Here is a 19,656-nt window from a genome sequence, read left to right on the forward strand (position 1 = left end):
AGAACACACTAAACATATATTAGGATTCAAAGAAAGAGTGACAGCTTGAAGATGTATCTCCTGCTGTGGCTCTTATCAGTGGTGCTAGAGGGGTCAGGCCAGGACACAAATCACACCCAGAGGCAGGGCTGGTTCCTCTCCACTTACACAACGGTCGGCATACTACATCTGTTTCTCTTTCACTCTCTCTCTCTCTCTCTCTCTCTGTCTCTCTCTCTCTCTCTCTCTCTCTCTCTCTCTCTCTCTGTCTTTAAGTGGGTTGATGGGTGCTACACAACCAGTTCCACATGGCCAGAAGGGCTAAGACACTGTGAATCCTGCTCATCCTGTGGTCCTTTGCCACTAGAAAGCCTCAGTAACCCCCCACCGTCAGAGCCCCAGCTTGTAAACAATAACAACAACACACTATGCTGTAGACATGCCACAGCCATGTGGGGGGGAATCAAAAGTGCTTCTTCAGATCTTGCCAGGGGAGAGATCAACTTGAACACACCCTCCAACCTCAATCAAGTAACTCCTCTCTTGCACTTTTGCAAAGCACATAGAAGAGGCACTCTGGGGTCTTAGTACAGGTGTTTCCTAGCCAATGTAATGTGTCAGACCAAAGCAGCAGAGCAGGGGCTTGTGGACACCCCTGGGTTCTGCATTGCACCCTGGTCCCTTGCATTGCCTGTAGTTACAGCCCTGATGGGTGTTTGTGTCTGTAGGACCCAGGGCCTCCCTGAGTCCCTCGGGTACTCATTTACTCCACCTCCAGATCCCAAAGAGTCCTCACCACACACACACACACACACACACACACACGCACACACGCACACACGCACACACACACACACACACACACACACACACACACACACACACACACACACACACACACACACACACACACACAAACACACACATGCACAAATGCACACAGACCAAACAGTGTTAATTTAGTTTCTGCCTCATCCCTCCCTCCCTGGAGGTGTTGGACAAGTTGTAGAAACACCTCTGATGATGAAAGATGTAAATTGCAACAGATTTACTATTTGCACTCTAATTTTACTGCCAAATGCAAATGAGCTGTAACTACAGTATTTTTTAAATACAGTAGGAACTACAGTATTTTTATTTGGTTTGGTGTTAAACACGTCCTGTATCTGAGTAACAAGAAATTCACTTGCATTTACAGTATAGGCTACAACAAAATATATCTCATGCAATATCTCTCTGAAGTAATAAATGCTAGAAATGCTAGAATATGAATTAGCTTTTGACATTAGCTGTTTATTCAGACTTTACAACTAAAATCATGCAAAAACAATGTTTCTTACAAGATAGCCCTGTTTCAAGTTTATTTAGTTTTCAAGTGCATTATCACCAGGGTCTCAACATATCATATGAAAACAAAAGGTTATTGAGGTTAGATTTAAAAGAGGTAACAGCCTCTGACTCCCTAAGGGCAGGCAGGCTATTACACAGAAGTGGTGCTCGATAAGAAAAGGCCATGCTTCCAGCTGTTTTCTTTTTGATGCAGGAGATGACAAGCAATCCAGCATCTTTTGATCTGAGGGTGCGAGTGGGTTGGTAGGATCTGCTAAATAGGCGGGTGCAAGACCATTTAGGGCTTTATATGTTAAGAGCAAGACCTTGATGTCAGTGCGCTGGTTTACTGGTAACCAATGCAACAATGATAATACAGTAGTGATATGATAGGTGGAAATAAGCTATTCTGCACGTGTTGTTAATGTGAGAGTCCAATGAAAGGTCGGAGTCAAGGATACCAAGATTTTAGATTGTGTTTTTTGGGGAAACTAGACATCCCTTTAAATTGAGCGCCACTTCTGTGAAATTTGATCTCAAATTTCTTGGACCAATAACCAACAATTCAGTTTTATCTGAGTTGAGGAGGAGGAGGTTTTTGGCCATCCATAATTAAATGTTACACAGGCCTCAAGGACAGTAAGTGCCAAGTAATCATTGCAATGCAAAGTTGCGTATCATCTGCATAGCAGTGAAAATGCACACCATGATGACGGATTATACCTTGCCCTGCGTAAGTAATGGGACAGTGAAGCATTTCATCTTCTTTTGGCTCTATACTCCAAAAGATTGGATTTTAAATCAAACAATTACTATGAGGTTATAGTATATATTCTCTGTTTTTATTTGATGGTATTAATGTATAGTGCCTTTGGTGAGTATTTAACCGCCTGGACTGTTTCCATATTTTGTTGTATTACAACCTGAATTTTATTTTATCAACACAAAAGACCCCATAATGTCAAAGTTTTTATGTTTACAAATTAATTAAAAATTAAAAGCTGAAATGTTTTGAGTAAATAAGTATTCACCCCCTTTGCTATGACACTAATTAGCTCAAATGCCAGAATATCTTCAACAAGTCACTCAATTTGAAGTTGAATTGTGTCCATCTGATTGCAAGCATGTTAGAACTTGATTTCGGAATTAATTTTTTTTCCTTTGTTTTTGAAGGTTCTCTGATTTGCATAGGAATCAATTACACACTGTGTGGATCAGGTTGTCATTATAAACTGAGCAAATGGAGAGGAACAAAACTGCTCAGGAAAGCTACTCTGAGGCCTGGGGAGACTTACAAAAATCGACAAAGTTGAATGGCTGAGAAGAAAAAGCACAGTCGATGGAACAACATCATCCTAGTCACTCTACAAAATTGGTCTATAACCGAGTGGCCAAAAGGAATCCCTTAATAAAAACAAATCTATTTCACATCCATAATTGTGTTTGCAACACTTAATTCATGTGATATAGCAAACAAAGTCCTATAGTCCTCTGTGGCTCAGTTGGTAGAGCATGGTGCTAACAACGCTAAGGTTGTGGGTTTGATTCCCGCTGGGACCATATATACTGAAAAATGTATGCACTCACTGCAATGTAAGTTGCTTTGGATAAAAACGTCAGCTAAATGGCATATATTATTATACAAAGTGGCTGGAAATGTGTTTATTTGGTTTTACTACAAAGCATCATGTTTTTTGCAAATCCAGCAACATGCAATGCAGTTTAAGCATCATCCCACTTGTGAAGAATTGTGGTACAGTAGGTGCATCATGTTATGGGTATACTTGTCACCGGCAGGGACTGGGGAGTTTGTCAGGATCAAGAGAAAATTATGGAATTTGCTGAGTTGGTAGTGACAGTCTACTCCACACAGTGTGCAATTGATTTATCTGCAAATCAGAGACCCTATAAAAAAAAGGTATTAATTCTGAAATCACATGAACTATTATCCTTGCACTCAGATGGACTCAATTCAACTTACTGAGTACCTTGTTTAATACCTTTTTGTATTTGAGCTAATTTTAGGAGTGTCAAAGCAAAAGGGTGAATACTTATTGACTCAAGACATTTCAGCTTTTCATTTTTAATTAATTTGTAAACATAAAAAAAAAAAAATATTATGTATAGACTGTGACATAAAAATCTCAATTAAATCTATTTTAAAGTCTGGTTATAACAACATGTGGATAAAGTCCAGGGGGTGAATACTAATGAAGGTACTCTACATATTGGTACATATTGGTTTGACCATTCCCCCTATTTCAGGACATCAAAAGTGGGGCAGATTCATCTAATGTCCAAATTAAGCACTCACACAACTGCCTGCCTTGATCTGTGGGACAGCTGTTTTGAGGTTTTTCTTAATTATGGAGAGCATTCTTCAGTCATCCACTGTAGAAGTCTTCCTTGGCCTACCAGCCCGTTTGCGATTGCTGAGCTCACCAGTGCTTTTTTTTTCTTTCTTTTTAATGACTTTCCAAACTGTTGATTTCGGTAAGCCTAAGGTTTTGGCTATGTTTCTGATCTTTTTTTTCATTACTTTTGGTGCCCTGAAATAGGGGAACTATATATAGGTGTTGTAATTTCTAAATGGTGAAACCAATATGTACACAAATACCATAAAGGCTGAGAATCTCTAGTTTAACCTCTTAGTAATTGTTTGATTTCAAATCCAAACTGATTGGAGATATGATTTATTCTTAAAGAAGATTTATCCAATTACATAATTTTGAATTTCTCCGACCGGACAATAATTTGTTGTTTTTCAAATTGAAACAACAATTCATAGGCTACTCTTCAGGTAATTAATCTAGACTTTAGCCTCATAGTAGAATTGTGGAATGTGGTAGAACAATGATCTGATGAATCACCACCGATGTGTACAAATTCGTATCTGTTAGTGAGATACGATTTAAAGCAAGACAGAGCAGACCCACATATTCTCACAATTTTTCCAGTCTCTGACTGTAAAAAAATGCCGCACTCAAGTCAAGGAGCACAAGGATAGAGACAGAGTTACTGTCTGAGGCCAGTAGTAGGTCATTAAATACTTTAATTAAGGCAGTCTCTGTGCTATAAGGAAATCATTGAGCTGTTGAGAATCCACTTTCGCCAATATTTCATCTGGGTCAAGATTGGTGGGTTGTGGGTTGGGAACATAGCCGGTAATGACAGATCCATTTATGATGGATAAGACTGAGTTGCCAAGGACATGAAGAAGCTCCTTGAACAGTTTTGTAGGCATGCGATCTAGGATGCAGCTAGACAGCTTGGCACATGAAATCAATTGCACTGTAGGGTTAGTACAGAAGAAGTGGTATGACTTCAAATCTGTTTGATACAGTATACAGTACACAAGAGGCATGTAAGACTAACATGTGTACAGAGTGCATAATGGTCCACAGTACATACAAATCAGTCATCAAACACCTAAATGACAGTAAACAGTTTCAAAAGTCTCTCTACCTCTATATTTAAGATATGTTACCTACACTTTTAGAGAGAGAGAGAGAGAGAGAGAGAGAGAGAGAAAGAGAGAGAGAATAGAAGCTCTCATAAACACTACAGTAATAGTAACAAGCAAAAGTAAATAAGGGAGGGATTGGAAGAAAAAAAACCAGATAGAACTGAACCAGAGAGGCTAAAATGGTGTCCCAGCATTGGTGTCCTGACATGGCCCCGGTCAGTTCACTGCACCTCGCCTCGTACCCAGGGGAACATAAGGATTGCATATGCCTTTGGCAGGAGTTCACACCCGCATTCCTCAGCAGTGTGCTCACAAAGGGCCTACACAGGGAGGTCCCACCTCCTCTCCTACTCCCCCCCCTCTCTACTCTGACAACAAACTCACTGGACCACACTGCTGTACAGAGTGTAGAAAATGAGGGGGTTAAGGAGCTGGAGGGGGGTGGTGGGGGGGGGCGGTGTTAAGGAGCTAGCCCTGAAACTCTGCATTGAGCTTTACCACCTGTTTTTCTCTGAAGCCTCAGGATCTGGACTTGAGTCCTTGGCTGAACTTCATGCTGTTTCGGCATTTTCACTGCTTTTACAAGTTTCTGGAATGGGATGCACTTTCTGCTACCTGGTGGCGAGTAACAGTTTCAGTTACAGTAAAATGGTCAAATAATGCTGTCCAGAATTGATGTTCAACTGCTGGATGAGAAAATGAGATTAGAAACTGAGCCCAGATTCAATGTACAGGAGAGAAAAAGGCAGTATATCTCATTTCAATGCAAGGGCATCCATAATCCCCATTGATTTTATATCATTAGTCTCTCCTGGACCAGAGGTAAGTGCAGTTATTACTGAAGTTACTGTCTGACAGAGAGGGGTGACTGGGTTCACCAAGAAAGAAGAGGGTAGGGGAGGGGAGGAGGGAACAGGGGGTTATACTTCTTTAATTTCCCTGATCCCATCTTCCCTCTGTTACTGTAATAGTGTTTCATTGAGCTAAACTCTTGACACATCTTCAGGAGCTTTGCCAAACAAACAAGACCTCAAAGGCACTTTGTATAATATCTTTGAGAAGCGCAAACATCATCTCTTTTCACGCAACCGACAGCACTCCCAATATCCTCCATGACTTGATGTGTTGGTTTTATATGTCAGTTAGCCCTGAGGGAACCAGGGTGCTACTGTAGTATCTCAGAGATGTCTCCTGGGTGAGCTTAAGGTGAACATGCAGGGCCAATCCATCTCCTGACCCCAGACTAACTCCCATGCTCAATTGAGTCATAACCAAAGGAGAACAGTAGAGCAGATACTGTGCTACCCATGTAAACAATGAATGTACCAACACCTCTCAGATCGAATGGGAGACTACTCTTCATCGATGTATAAGAAGAGAGGCAGCCTTATCTTATTGTTTTTGACATACTGTATGTCCGTACCTCGAAACATCTCCAAAAAATTATACCTCTTTTACACAAATGTACATTTATTTATGTTTTAATACATTAACGTTGCACAAGTTATTATTTTTGATTGCAAATCACACAGCACAATTCCAATTCATTCCTGTACATATGTTTAGAAATGTAACAGTTTGTTTTAAAATATGTAATCATTTTTCTTCCTCTTTTCACAAGGAGCATTTGTTATAAAATGTAGAAGTAAAAGTGCAATATCTTTCTATTCTTTAAATTACAAAAATTGGTCCAAAATCCATCATCTGGGTAGGGATTACCCAACAGACTTAATATTGTTTTTATTCTCACATTTTCAACAATAGGTTTTCACAATAAGTTTATATACGGTATCTTATTTTTTTATATAACATTTTATGTTTTCCTACAAACTATATTAACAGTATAATAACAGTGTCAGTTTACAAAAAGCTTAGCATGTCAATCATTGAATCATATTTTTTCTAAATAAACTTCATTTTTTCCCCACATAACTATCTGGAACATACAATTCTGACAACAACATATCATAATATCTCACAGCTCCATGAAACAATAAAACATCTCTGTCATCAACTCAAAAAAAATACAAATATAATAAGAGCAACACAAATCAAAATCAAAGGATAAAATGCATAGGTTGGATCATTTGTAAAATTCGCAAAGCAATCAGTTTAAATGTCTTAGTACAGATCACATTGTATATGTTTAAAAATTGATCCTCTAACATTTACTAAGTAGATCCATGATATCTATGGTTTCTGTCTCATATCCTGAAATGAGTGACCGGCACAAATACATAATTCTGTACATATAATGTGACATAAATGATACATTTATCATTTCAACTTCAAAGGCAAAACTTGGCTATAGTATGGCATGTTTGGGTAGATAGGCAATATCTGGCACCAAAGCCTAACAGCAGCTTGCTAAAGGCCCTCTGTGTTGAGCCCAATGAAATGCAAGAATGTAATATCATCTTCAAGATCCCTCTACATCACTCAACATTCTTAAAGGGTTACTTCACTATTGTACAACTTATACATGTAGTCAGATGGGCCAGGAGAAACCATAATCCATCGTTCAGAGTTGTTTAAATAGCAACTACTAGATTCAGCTAACTTCAACCACCGCTAACAAAAAAGCAATGGGAGTGATTGGGGAACAAAACAACATTTGTGGCCACATCACGTCAAAGTAACTTCCAACCAAGTCAAAGAGTTAATTTAAAGTGATTTGGCCACAAATGTAGAACTCCCCCCCCCCCCCCCAATCACACAATTTGTCCCATTGTTTGTCCCATACTGTAGCTGAATTAATAGTGGCTATTTAAACAACTTTGAACCATAAATTACATTACAGTTTCTCCTAGCCCTTAGACTACTTTGAGGTAAGGAACCATCTGACTATAAGGTGTAAAATAGTGAACTATCCATTTATAGCTACAATGCCTAACTCTCTACCCCATGAGAAGCGGTTGAGCTGAAGAACCTAATCTTTACAAAGATCCCCAAATGATGAAGTGTTGACTATGAGTAATTCCGATTATAATCACTGATATGCCCTGACAAAAAGGACAATCATCTTTAAGACGTTTTTAAGTGCAAAGCAACTGTAAGTTAAGTGCACTTAACTGTCTTAAGTGCAATGCAAATGTACAAGCTATAGATAACACTTTGTGGTACTCATCAGGCATGGAGGACCAAAGGGGGACTATGCTATTCATCATACTGTGTCTAGTCTCAGTGAAGATGATTAGTGTGTGATCATCTCACATTAAAAAAATCTAATGACAATGGCCTCCTAAATACCTAGAGGAAGAGACAGAGAGACAGAAGTACTGTAGGTGAACATAGCAGGAACCCAATGAAAGCTGGGCTTAATGACACGCAAATTATCATATTGTATGAACAGCATCAAAGGGCTCTACCGTAAAAAGTTAATCATCCTTAAAAGAGCAGATATCCATCAATATTCCATGAAACCATGGAATAAATGATGAATCTGGACCAGGTTACGCATGGAGAGTCACAGTGCTTTTGATGGGAGAGGGTTTTGACTCAGTCTTGGCCCAGAAAAGGATTTCACTAACCACTGCAGCATCAACACAGTAACATCACTCACTCCTGCCACTTCTCTCTCTGCGTAGCCAATATGAGGAGGCAAAGAAATCCTATCCACCACAACTGCTGAACTACTTAACAGCAGGGGAATAGTAGTTTATCTACAAGAGCAGGGAGTCTCCACATTTTAAGCAGGTTTATTACAATAACAAGTCTTCAAGCCTGTAGTTCTGAATTACTCAATCAGGCAATGGGCCCCTGTGGTACTTCTGAGTTCTGAGTGACAAACATAAGGATCCATGAACAATTCTTATGTGTGCATGCATAATGTGCAACATACATCCAAATTCAACAACAAATAATTTAAAAGTCAAAATATATACTGTATCTAGTATACATCTACTGTATAGTTTCAATATATATGTTCATGTATATACAAGATATAGGAAAACGCAAGAACCTTGTTTACAGCCTGATTGAGAAGCACCCTCACGTATGAGAACAATCCCACCTTGTGTTACGTAAGTGAAACTGTGTCAGATCCAGTTTTCTTTTTCAATTCACAACACATTTCTGCTTCCCTGAAGTTTGATTTAATTCTGTAAACACTCTGTACAGGACTAGACAATACACTACATAATGGCATATGACAAATCCAATGACAATATACATTATACAATGAACCAGGCAACAGGAAAATGTGTTACAGTGTAACATAGTCCAATAATCCCTGGAGTCCTTGAAATGGTCAACAGCATGCATGCAACATGCCTTTCACCCCACTCTTCTAACATCAATATCACATTACCTCCATGATTCTCATGCAGTGATAACCATTTATACCCCCTTGTACACAAAGACAATGTTAAGGACGGTGTGAAGGCCACTATTGATGTAAAGCCTCATAAATTGACAAAACACATGGGAGGCCATTACAGAGTAGTCAGCTGGTCTGTGGACAGAATTGTAGCATGTATGATTGAGACTCTTACTCTATGAAAGCTGGTGTATCACGAAAGGCTTCTGAAAGTCACTTAAGACAGAATGGCTGACAATCTAAACGTTTTTAATCACAAAATTAAGAGCAAATAGTATTCCTGGTGTCAGTTTGTAGGTAGCAGTATAGCTATAGTTTTGTAGCTGGGACATGTTGGCACTATAACAGAGAAAGCACTGTACTATTCTGCAACAATAGTAAGGAAACTAGACTTAAACTTTTAATAGTATTTCAAATTGGCTCTAATGTCAAGAAAAAGTATTTGGCACTTGATAGATTCATACACAAATTATGATCTATGATTAGTCCACCTCTAACCCAGTTCAGAGCCTACTGTAAGTAAATGTCCTTGGCGGAACATGGTCAGTCACAGTCCTGTTTTCTGAGAAGAGTGTGATTGTGGAGATAAGAGTTTTGGGACAGAAATGTCTATGATGCAGATGATTGAGCAGGGCACCTTGGGGAGGGGGGGGGGGGGCATCTTTGGGTTCCCAGTTTCTATTCTGAGATGCATTACAACTGTGTCCTGTAACAAACACTAACATTTAGATGTCAGCTTAGGCAAGCTTGAAGGCAAAATGGTTCTGTAAGAATCCCCTGTGTCTGGTTTAGTCCTGTCCTCTATCCTGACACCCAGCTGTGTGTGGTGGTCTTCACTCCGTGGGGAAACCCTTGCTGAGTGACCATGGGCTCAAAGTTGAAGTCCAGCGAGTCTCCGTCCATCAGGGGGTCATGTAGGATGGACTCCATGTCACACTCAAACCTCTCGATGGACATGTCGTCCAGGTCACTGGGCAGCTTCTCTGGGTGCGGTGGCTGGGGCAGGCCTTGCCTACCATAACCATTGGTGTTGAGCGAGCAGTAGCTGGGCATCCCTCCCCCACCTAGGTGGGCAGAGAGGCCGTAGGGCATCTGCATTGGGCTCTTCCCCAAGGGCAGGCGAGCGCTAACCCCGCTGTGGTTCATGCTGGACAAGGACGTGAGTGTGCGTCCGTTCATGGCCACTGATGTAGGGGGGGCTTGGCTGTGTACAGCATGTGGGTGGGAGTGGGAGAGGCCATGGGGGTGAGAGCCCCCGCCCCCCATAAGCTTGGCTCCATGCTGGCCGCTGCTGTAGGGAGGCAGCATGCAGCCGACGCTGGACTGCGACACTACGGTGTCCACCGAGGGCATGAGCTCACCAAGCGGGTCTGAATCTGAGGTCAGCAGCTCCTTCAGGAGGCCTGCAGGGCAGTTATACTGGCCCATAGATGGGCCAAAGCTGGGCTTGGTCTCAGCCAGTGTCTGCATGGGGATGGGGGACAGGGTGTTCATTCTGGCCTGGCCGTACAGGCACTTGCGGTAGTCCTGCTGAGGCTGGGAGCCCATGCTGGGGGAGCTGTAGGGGGGGTATCCCGGACTGGCCTGCATCAGAGGGGAGGGGGAGGACTGGGAGGACCCTGGGGCAGCGACCCCCACGCCCACCTGGGAGTTCTTCGGTGAGAGCAGGTTCAGGTTATCCAGAAGATTCTCCATAACATTCTCTGAGCTATGGTGGTGGCCCAGTGAGCTGGTCATCTCTGACAGGCTGGGAAGGGTGGAGGTCATCTTGGCCCCAGAGGATCCTGGGTACACCATATGTACATCCCCATCACCTAGGTCGTCCTCGGGCACGAAGGGTGAGAGGCGGCCACTCAGGGTGCTGGCATTGGAGCTGGAGCGTGCCCGGAAGCCATTCCAGGCATCAAAGTCATCGTTGCTGTGGGAGTTAGGACTGCCAGGCCACTTGGAGTATGAGCCAGGGCTATCCGCACCCCCCTCAGGCCCACCCTGGAGGGACAGCTGTGGGCACAGAGAGTGGAGAGTCACGGGAACAGTCGACATGTACGCACAGTATGCCTCCTTGTACATGCCTTGTGTCTTTTGATGCACCGTCACTTTGTAAATTGTAGTATGTTCAGTCTCTTCCACTGTCACTTCAGTAGTTTCTACTAGCCTGTATATACTGACATTTCTACAAACGGGAACGAACAGGATTGGTCAGTCAGTCAGGCTCTTTAAACTATCAGTTACAGAACACCCTCAAAGTCTCTGTGTCAAAATCCACGAATATACATTGGTTAAAATTGAAAGAACAGGTAAAAACAAAAGGTGGAAATTGTCTGGACTGTTTATAGATCCTACAGCCAAAAATGTATTAATATTAATATTTCATAGTAGATATGATTTCGGACATAGTTGTCATGTAATTGATCTGAGAGTAGGTTGTAGGCTACCATAGGCTAAGTCTACCTAATTATCTTCCATGTTACATAGTCCTATTTAGTTTACATTTTTGGCCTACATTGATGGTTTTTTTCTCTTTATTTTGTTTTTGATAGCAAAACGTGGGGCATTGTGCCCAAAATTCCTGGGCTGATTTTTTGTTCCAATCCGTCCCTGGCTACTACTGTATGTACAAATGTGCTGAGGAGGATATCAAAGATGAGGGATGTATCCGGGTAACATATAAGATGAGAAGCACAAGCAAAACATATCATTAACAGCCTCTTTACCTTTTTCTTGGCTGCTCGTCCTCTGCTCTTGGTGAACTTGCTGTTGTTGTCCATGGAGGCAGCTCTGCGACGGGGAGACTTGCCGCTCTTGCCCCCCTCTGGGTTGAGCATCCACCAAGAGCTCTTCCCTGTGCCCTCGTTCTGCACTCTGATGAAGCGGCTGTGCAGGGACAGATTGTGTCTGATGGAGTTCTGAAGGAGAGAGAGTGGCAGAGAGAAAGCTTGTGATGTGTGTGTCCTTTTCCAATAACAACCCATCGGACACAAGGTCTATAGCATACAAGTGCAAATCCCTCTCCCAGCTGGTTCTCTTTTAAAACCATGCTTGAGTTGACAGTTGACCAGGGGAGAGACAGCGGGGATAATATAGTATAAGGTTACTCAACCAGGTAATACTATGTGTGGGGCCGACGACTATGGTCGCCGTTCCACAAGCTTCTCCTCAACTTTGTATTTTGCTTAGTGTTCTAGTGTAAGTGTTATATCTTTTTGTACATACCATTTCTTCAGCCATTTCTTATGACCGCCAAGTACTTTGGGACATACGAGAAACTCTCATCTCTGACTTACCTAACCCAGAATCTGCTGCCACCGCTGAATATCCACTCACATATAGAGTATATCTGGCTCTATAGCTTGGAGTCATAAACTCTAAGCGGGGAAGACGAGTGGTAAGGCTAAGACCACATGGAAATTATCCCCCCTTCTGAGTATTATTCTGGCCAATGTCCAGTCACTTGACAATAAGCTGGACAAACTCAGGGAGAGGCTTACTTTCCTATGGGACATTGGAGAATTGCAACGTCCTGGTTTTCATAGACTTGGCTTGTGATATCCAACTCGGCCATTCAACCTGAAGGATTTTCCATTCATTGGCTGGATCAGACTCAAGGACTCAAGGAACAACTCCTGGTACTCTAATGTGGAGATACTCTTGACCTTTTGTTCACCAAACCTCGAACATGTTATGATTAACTTCCTAGGGAGTTCTCAGCCGTGACCATTACATCGGTGTACATTCCACATCAGGCCGACACCACTCTGACACTTAAAGAACTGTACGGGACTACCAACAGGCATGAAACTTCTCACCCAGATGGCCACATTCATTGCAGCAGAGCCAATTTGAGGAAAGTTTTGCCTAAATTCCACCAGCATATATCTTGCCCAACACAAGCCTTGAACATCTTGGATCATGTTTACACTCCCTTCCGGGATGGACATAAGGCCCTCCCTTGCCCCCCCCATCCAGCTGTGTGCACACCAATGCATCTCTTCCTGACAAGCTCAAATCCTTCAATGCTCAGTTTGGGTTAGGCTTAGCTCATGATGACTGCGTGCTTTCGATCTCTGTGGCTGGTGTAATTAAGACTTTTAATAGAGTGAATACTCACAACCCAGCTGACAGCTGTTTTTACAGACATATTCATACCTTTCCCTGTCCCAGTCTGTAGTCCCCACCTGTTCAAAGGGGACCACCATTGTTCCAGTGCCCAAAAAATCTAAGGTAACCTGCTTAAATGACTAAAGGAATTGAGGAAATTTGACTTGGACCCTCAGATCCTCACCAACGTCTATAGGTGCACCATCGAGAGCATCCTGTCCGGCTTCATCACTGCCTTTTACAGTAGCCGCACCACCCCTGACCGCAGGGCTTTACAGAGGGTGGTGAAAATAGTACAGTACATTGTAGGGAGTGAGCTCCCAGCCTACAGGACATCTACTAAAGAGATGTCTGAGGAAGGCCCAGAAAATCATCAAAGATCACAGCCACTGCAGTCACACCTAAAAGGTACCAGAGCATCCGGCCTCAGACTAATAGGTTCCGAAACAGATTCTACCTTCAAGCAATAAGGCTCTTGAACTGATACCCCCAGTTGCCCAGCAAAACTACCTGCTGCTCACCTGCACTAGAGACTATTTGCACTCAAGGGGTGAAGGGGTACAAAGAAATGATGCCCTCTATAATATCTAGTGGTAGGTTAGCTAGTTGCTACATGATCTTACAGGTTGCATAATAAAGTACTGGTGAGAGAATTATCCTACTGATTTATTTATCAAGTGTGTTTACATTACTAGACAGGTAGGCAGGTAGCGTAGAGGCAAGTGCAAGGGAGAGATGAAAGACGAGAAGAGAGGAAAGAGGAGTAGAGGAGAGAGGAGGATGAGAGGAGGAAAGGAGAGAGGAGGATAGACTGCCTTTGTCTGGGAAGCACAGACTTAAGATTTGGAGTACCACTCTGATCATGGTGAGTCTATTCAGCATTAGACCATGTGTCTTAAATGGCAATAAATATATGTTCTAAAATGAGAGTCACCTAAATTGACATGTGCACGCCCCCGAAGTCACCCACATCTGTCCAGAGGCCTCCAGTGAGCGGCCGGCCACGTCAGTCTCGCCAACACCTCTCTCCCTGCCCACCCTCCCCTAAGCAACAGCTACACCCTCATGGCCCCCCTGCTCGACCCCCCCCCCTTCTAGGATAGTAGTTGGCAGCTCTATGGTGCTGAATGTCATGTTCCCGGAGAGCAGAACTTTCTGCTACCCGGGAACATGTGTACAGGACATAAACCAGATGCTTCCCTCAGTCCTGGAATCTAACCAGGAGGCAAAAACTGTTGTGGTTCATGTTGGTTCAAACAACATCAAACTAGCCTGTTCGGACAAACTGAGAACTGACTTTATACAGCTCTCCAATACCGTGAAGGAATCAGGACTACAGCCAGTGATCTCTGGTCCACTACCCCTGCTACACTCAGGTGACATGAGGTTCAGCAGGCTACGGCAGCTACATCGGTGGCTGGAAGCATTCTGTAACACCGAGGATATTCCATTTGTTGACAATTTTGTTGACCTGTTTTGGGAGAGACCAGCATTTTTTTAAACGTGACGGATTAAACCCAAACAGAAGAGGAGCAGAGATCCTATCTGACAAAATTGAGAAAGTGTTAAAATGGTGAGGGGATGCAAGTCCTAACTCTGTTAAGGTAACCCCAATCCATTTCCCCCATACACTGCCAAAAAAAACCTGTTTCAGTACAGCCTAGCAAATTAGCCTACGCCTTAGGGGAGTTACCAACCCTAGAAACACTGGACAATTTTAAAATGAGAAATGGGCTTGGACTACTGCATATAAATGCCAGAAACCTAATAAATAAAATGGACTTCATCAACACATGGGCTCAACAGGCAAACCCAGACATTTTTGTGATCTCTGAAACATGGCTAAATTTGTCAGTGCCTGACAATGATGTATCCTTAAATGACTATTCCATATTTAGGACCGACAGAGAAGGGAGTGGTGGCTATTTTTGTCAAAAACTTGTTCTACTGCATCTGTTCTGTTGTCCTCCACTGTACCAAATCAATATGAATGTTTAGTCCTAAGTGTGTGTTTTGGACATAACTCTAAGCTGTCTGTGATAGGAGTGTATCGCCCACCATCTGCTCATCATCGTGCCCTTGATAACTTAGCTGCACTTCTACCCTCCTATTTACATTCTGAATTAGTAATAATAGGTGATTTTAATTTAGACTGGTTGTCTCCAGCCTCAGATAAAAACACCTGTGCGGTGGCTTACAACTATCACATAACTCTCAAAACCAACACGGCCTAACTTGAAGAATCCATATAAATCCACCCTGCTAGACATCATTGTAACAAATAGGCCTTATAAAATATATATCCAGTGGTTTCAAATTACATCAGCGATCACTGTCCGATAGCCTGTATTAGACGCTTCACTACAAAAATATTTTTTCTGTAACATTTTAGCGAGCAACGTTTTTTTACATAATCTTTATTGGTCGAATCTTTCCCTTATCAGCTGCATACCTGACCCCGATTTGGCACTAGAACATTTCTCATCTATATTTACATCTCTGGCAGACAAACATGCCCCCTTTAAACACCTTAGAATTAAGAATAAATCTAATCCTTGGTATCCCACAAAACTCTCAGATCTCCTTTTGTTAAGAAAACAGGCCTGGGCCAAAGCTAGAAAAACAGACTCAATAGCTGATTGGCTGATTTTCAGACAACTGAGAAATAGATGTACCTCATCAATTAAGAGAGCTAAATCAAGCTACTTCCTAAGTGCTATCTCGGATTCTGCTGGTGATCCTACAAAATTTTGGAAAACAATGAATGTCCTGAAGCGTGGAAATTCCTCTTAATCCCTACCTAAAGAAGTTTTGATAGACTCTAGCCTCATGACAGAGAAAATGAGAGAAGTAATGGCTTTAACCAGAATTTTATCTCAACAGGCTTTTTATTTGAGAGAAATGGTTTGGCTGACCCTGATCAGACGGTGGACTGCACTCCCATCTCCCAGCCCCCAGTTGGCTCGATGGAAGATCAGTCAACTACGAGCGAATCTTTGTTTTCATTTCAACCATTTTATACTTATGATGTACTAAGTGCCCTGCTTAAATAGTATGTAAAAAACCTATTGGGGCAGATCTGCTTGATTCAGGCCTATTGCAGCTTTCGGCTTCCATGATTGCCAAGTCATTGACACATATTTTTTATCTAACTGTTATCTCAGGTACTATCCCCAATGTTTGGAAGGCAGTCCATGTGCTCCCTCTCCATAAATGTGGTGACCACTCCGACCTCTGAACTACCGCCCAATATCCAAGCTACATTGCCTTTCCAAAGTATTACAGTCCCTGGTCAACTCCCAGCTAAGAACCTTTTTATCTTCTCATTCTATTCTAAATGTGCACCAATGTGGCTTTAGACCGGGTCATAGCACAGTCTCAGCAGCTACACCTGTCTTAAACAATGTGTTAAATTGTCTTAAACAATGTGTTAAAGTCATTCGATAGGGTCGACCATTACCTACTCATTCAGAGCTTGTCTGAAATAGGCCTGGATCAGGCCCATGTAGATGGTTTGTAAATTATTTAACAGACAGAACAGTGTGTCTTAACTGATTGTGTTAAATCAGGTTTTCTGGACATAACAAAGGGTGTTCCACAAGGATCAATTCTTGGTCTGGTTCTTAACTTTTTACATCAACAATATTAGATTATCTGTAAATAATTGTAACCTGCATCTGTATGCCGATGACACTGGCAATATGGTATTGCCCCCACGATTAACCATGCTCTTTGTGAGCTACAGTCTGCATTCACTGTCCTGCAGAGAGCATTTGTTGGGCTGAGGTTAATGCTAGAAAGACAAAATATGTTATTTACCAAATCACAGACAAATGTATCTGATTTATGCATATGTATTTTGGATGGTGCCCCCATTGAGCTTGTCCCCACTAAAATACCTGGGCATTTGTTTTGATAAAGACTTGACATTCAGAAAACATACGGAGGAGCTTGTTAAAAAGCTACAATTTAAAGTGACTTATTTTATAGGTGAATTATCAGACTACGTCACACTGACATCACACAGGTTTGAATGTGCATGTCGGTTGCAAAAAGAAAGTTCAAAAGTCCGTAAACATGTTGTGTTGTGCAGTGGGATGCCAGAATCGAAAAGCTGTTAACAAAGGTCTTAATTTTTTAATTTTTAATCTGTGTCACTGAAGTCCATGCTAGTGAGCACAGCTGCTTTAGGTGCCAGTAGTTTCAGTTCTGCTATGACTTCATCCGTCAGCTCTGAAAACATAATAAAATAAATGTTAGATAACTATTGCAACCACAGCTGATTCCTGATGTGTCATTAACTTGTTACATGGCAGTGGTAATAACGTTTTTATATTAATTCTGTCATAGTAATGGCTTTACTTGTTGCAATTACATTTTTTAAAGTACTCATTTATACCTGTCCATGACCTGATCTTGTCTACAGATTGTGTCTACATTTCTAGGCAGGTATATAGAGTATTAAAATACTTAACGCAATAGTTCACCCAAAAATAATATATCATATATAACCTTTGACATTGGTCTTTCTACGCTTTGCTCTGGCTGGCTGCAGTTGGCTGTCTGTCCTCTTAGGCTTTCTGAAGCTGATTTCACTCAGTCTGGCTGGCTTCACCTCTCTCTTGGATGTGTGGATCCACATATTAGTTCCTGAAGTACAAGTACTTCTCTGTCTTTCCCATCCTGACCCACAGCTCAACTTTTAACATAAGTGCAGCTGCATGGCTCCAGCATGACCCTAACCTGCAGGAAAATGGTATAGAGATTTATTGCTAGCTATCTAATGTATTAACACATTGGTTTAAATGGTGCTTGGCTAGATATGTCAATAACCACAGCTGTATGATTGCAGCAAATGAGCAGTGATTAAATGAATGACTTTGACAGTGGATTGGGTAAATAATAATGGAAAGGTAAGGTAATTTAGTAAATTAACGTTAGGTACATACCCAGCCATACAGGTGCAGTTCGCAGTCAGGATACAGTTGTTTGTCTTGTTGACAATAACTCACGCCTTGTACAACTGTCTTCTTGATCTGTCTTTGGCTAGGCAGCACCTCAGTCTTCAGCACTACAAAGTTTTGAACTTGGTAATCGTGAAATTGCGTGTCTTGGACGTGACGACAAAGAACAAAGTTGTACGCATCAAGCGACTTGTACGCGTATAACGTCTCCCGGGTATAAACACTTGGAGTGTCGATCAGGTAAGTATGTATGTCTGGCCACTGAAGGCATGGCCATTTCGTTTCGTCGTTTAACCATTAACAGGGCGCCAATGCACATGGGTCTGCAAGACGTATGCCATTCACCAAGGTTAATTTCGTAGCATAACAGTGCCTATCACTGGGTGACAAGCTATTGTAGTAATTGGAGCACATGTTAAAACTAAAATCTAAAACTATTACGTTAATTAATAACGTAGGCTACATCGAATTAGTTCGCTAGCTGTCTTCCTCTCTTCATTTGTCCTTTGTTGTCCTTAGCAACGCGAGTTTTCTGATGAGCGCGCATCCTCAATGTTTACAAACATATAATTGGCCTATAGGAATAGATCGTGCCTTTTCCTGAACAGCAGAAAGCAGGTTGCGCAATCAACGTTCATGCCAGTACTTGACTATGGTGATATCGTCTACCAAAATGCCTTAGGATGCCATCTACTATAGCGCCCTTCGTTTTATCACAGGTGATAGTTTTAATACTCTCTTTTTGTGCCTACTGCATAAACTCCAGGCTTACCTAACCTCATTATTAAAACCCAAGGACATAAATTACCTAACCAGTTCTCAGAATTGGTTAACTCTTGAGGTTCCCCGGGTCTCCGCTTTTACTTATGGTGCACCTCACTGCTGGAACAACCTACAGAAAAAGGTTCTGTTGGATCTTCTGGTGCTGCTTGGGCAATTTAGGGTGTTAATTGAGGACCTCCTTGCTGAAAGATGTTCTCCTAATATTGTGGTTTTATATGATGTATTGATTTCTGTATTGAACTGTGTTGTATTTTTGTTGTTTTGTTATTGTGTAAATATTATCGACAGGCTGCACCTGCAAAACAGGCCTTGGTCTCGCTGTCTTTCCCCTGTATAAATAAAGGTTTAAGACTTTGTAAGCCCTTGAAATGTTTGCATAGTGGCGCTGCCAAGTTCACAGTGTGAGCCACTCTTACATTCTTTGGGGAGAACCCTGTATATGTACACTATTTATCTGTATATATTTCACCCAAGGCTACACTTATTGACTCACTGTTAGTACTACTGATTGTATATTGTGTATTGTATTGTTACTTACTTTTTCCTATCCTTGTATTTCACTGCACTGTTGAGAGGTAGCTCATCAAAAGTATTTCATTGTACTGTTTACTGCTGTATCCTGTGCATATGATGAATAAACTTTGATTTGACTTGACACACACACACACACACACACACACACACACACACACACACACACACACACACACACACACACA

At 41.9% G+C, this 19,656-nt stretch overlaps 1 protein-coding gene across 1 annotated transcript in view; it reads right to left on the bottom strand.

Annotated features, from left to right (window-relative positions):
- Window positions 1-7,504: 7,504 nt before the first annotated feature.
- Window positions 7,505-19,656, bottom strand: part of foxo1a (forkhead box O1 a) — a 40,330-nt gene continuing 28,178 nt past the window's right edge. Inside the window, exons 2-3 of the mRNA XM_083696364.1 lie at window positions 11,807-11,998; window positions 7,505-11,093 (exon numbers count right to left, since the gene is read on the bottom strand). Coding sequence (XP_083552490.1) covers window positions 9,894-11,093; window positions 11,807-11,998 — 1,392 coding nt within the window. The 3' untranslated portion in view covers window positions 7,505-9,893. The remainder of the gene's footprint in view (window positions 11,094-11,806; window positions 11,999-19,656) is intronic.

The sequence above is a fragment of the Argentina silus genome (genome assembly GCF_951799395.1).
Source record: "Argentina silus genome assembly, chromosome: X".
Lineage (NCBI taxonomy): Eukaryota > Metazoa > Chordata > Actinopteri > Argentiniformes > Argentinidae > Argentina > Argentina silus.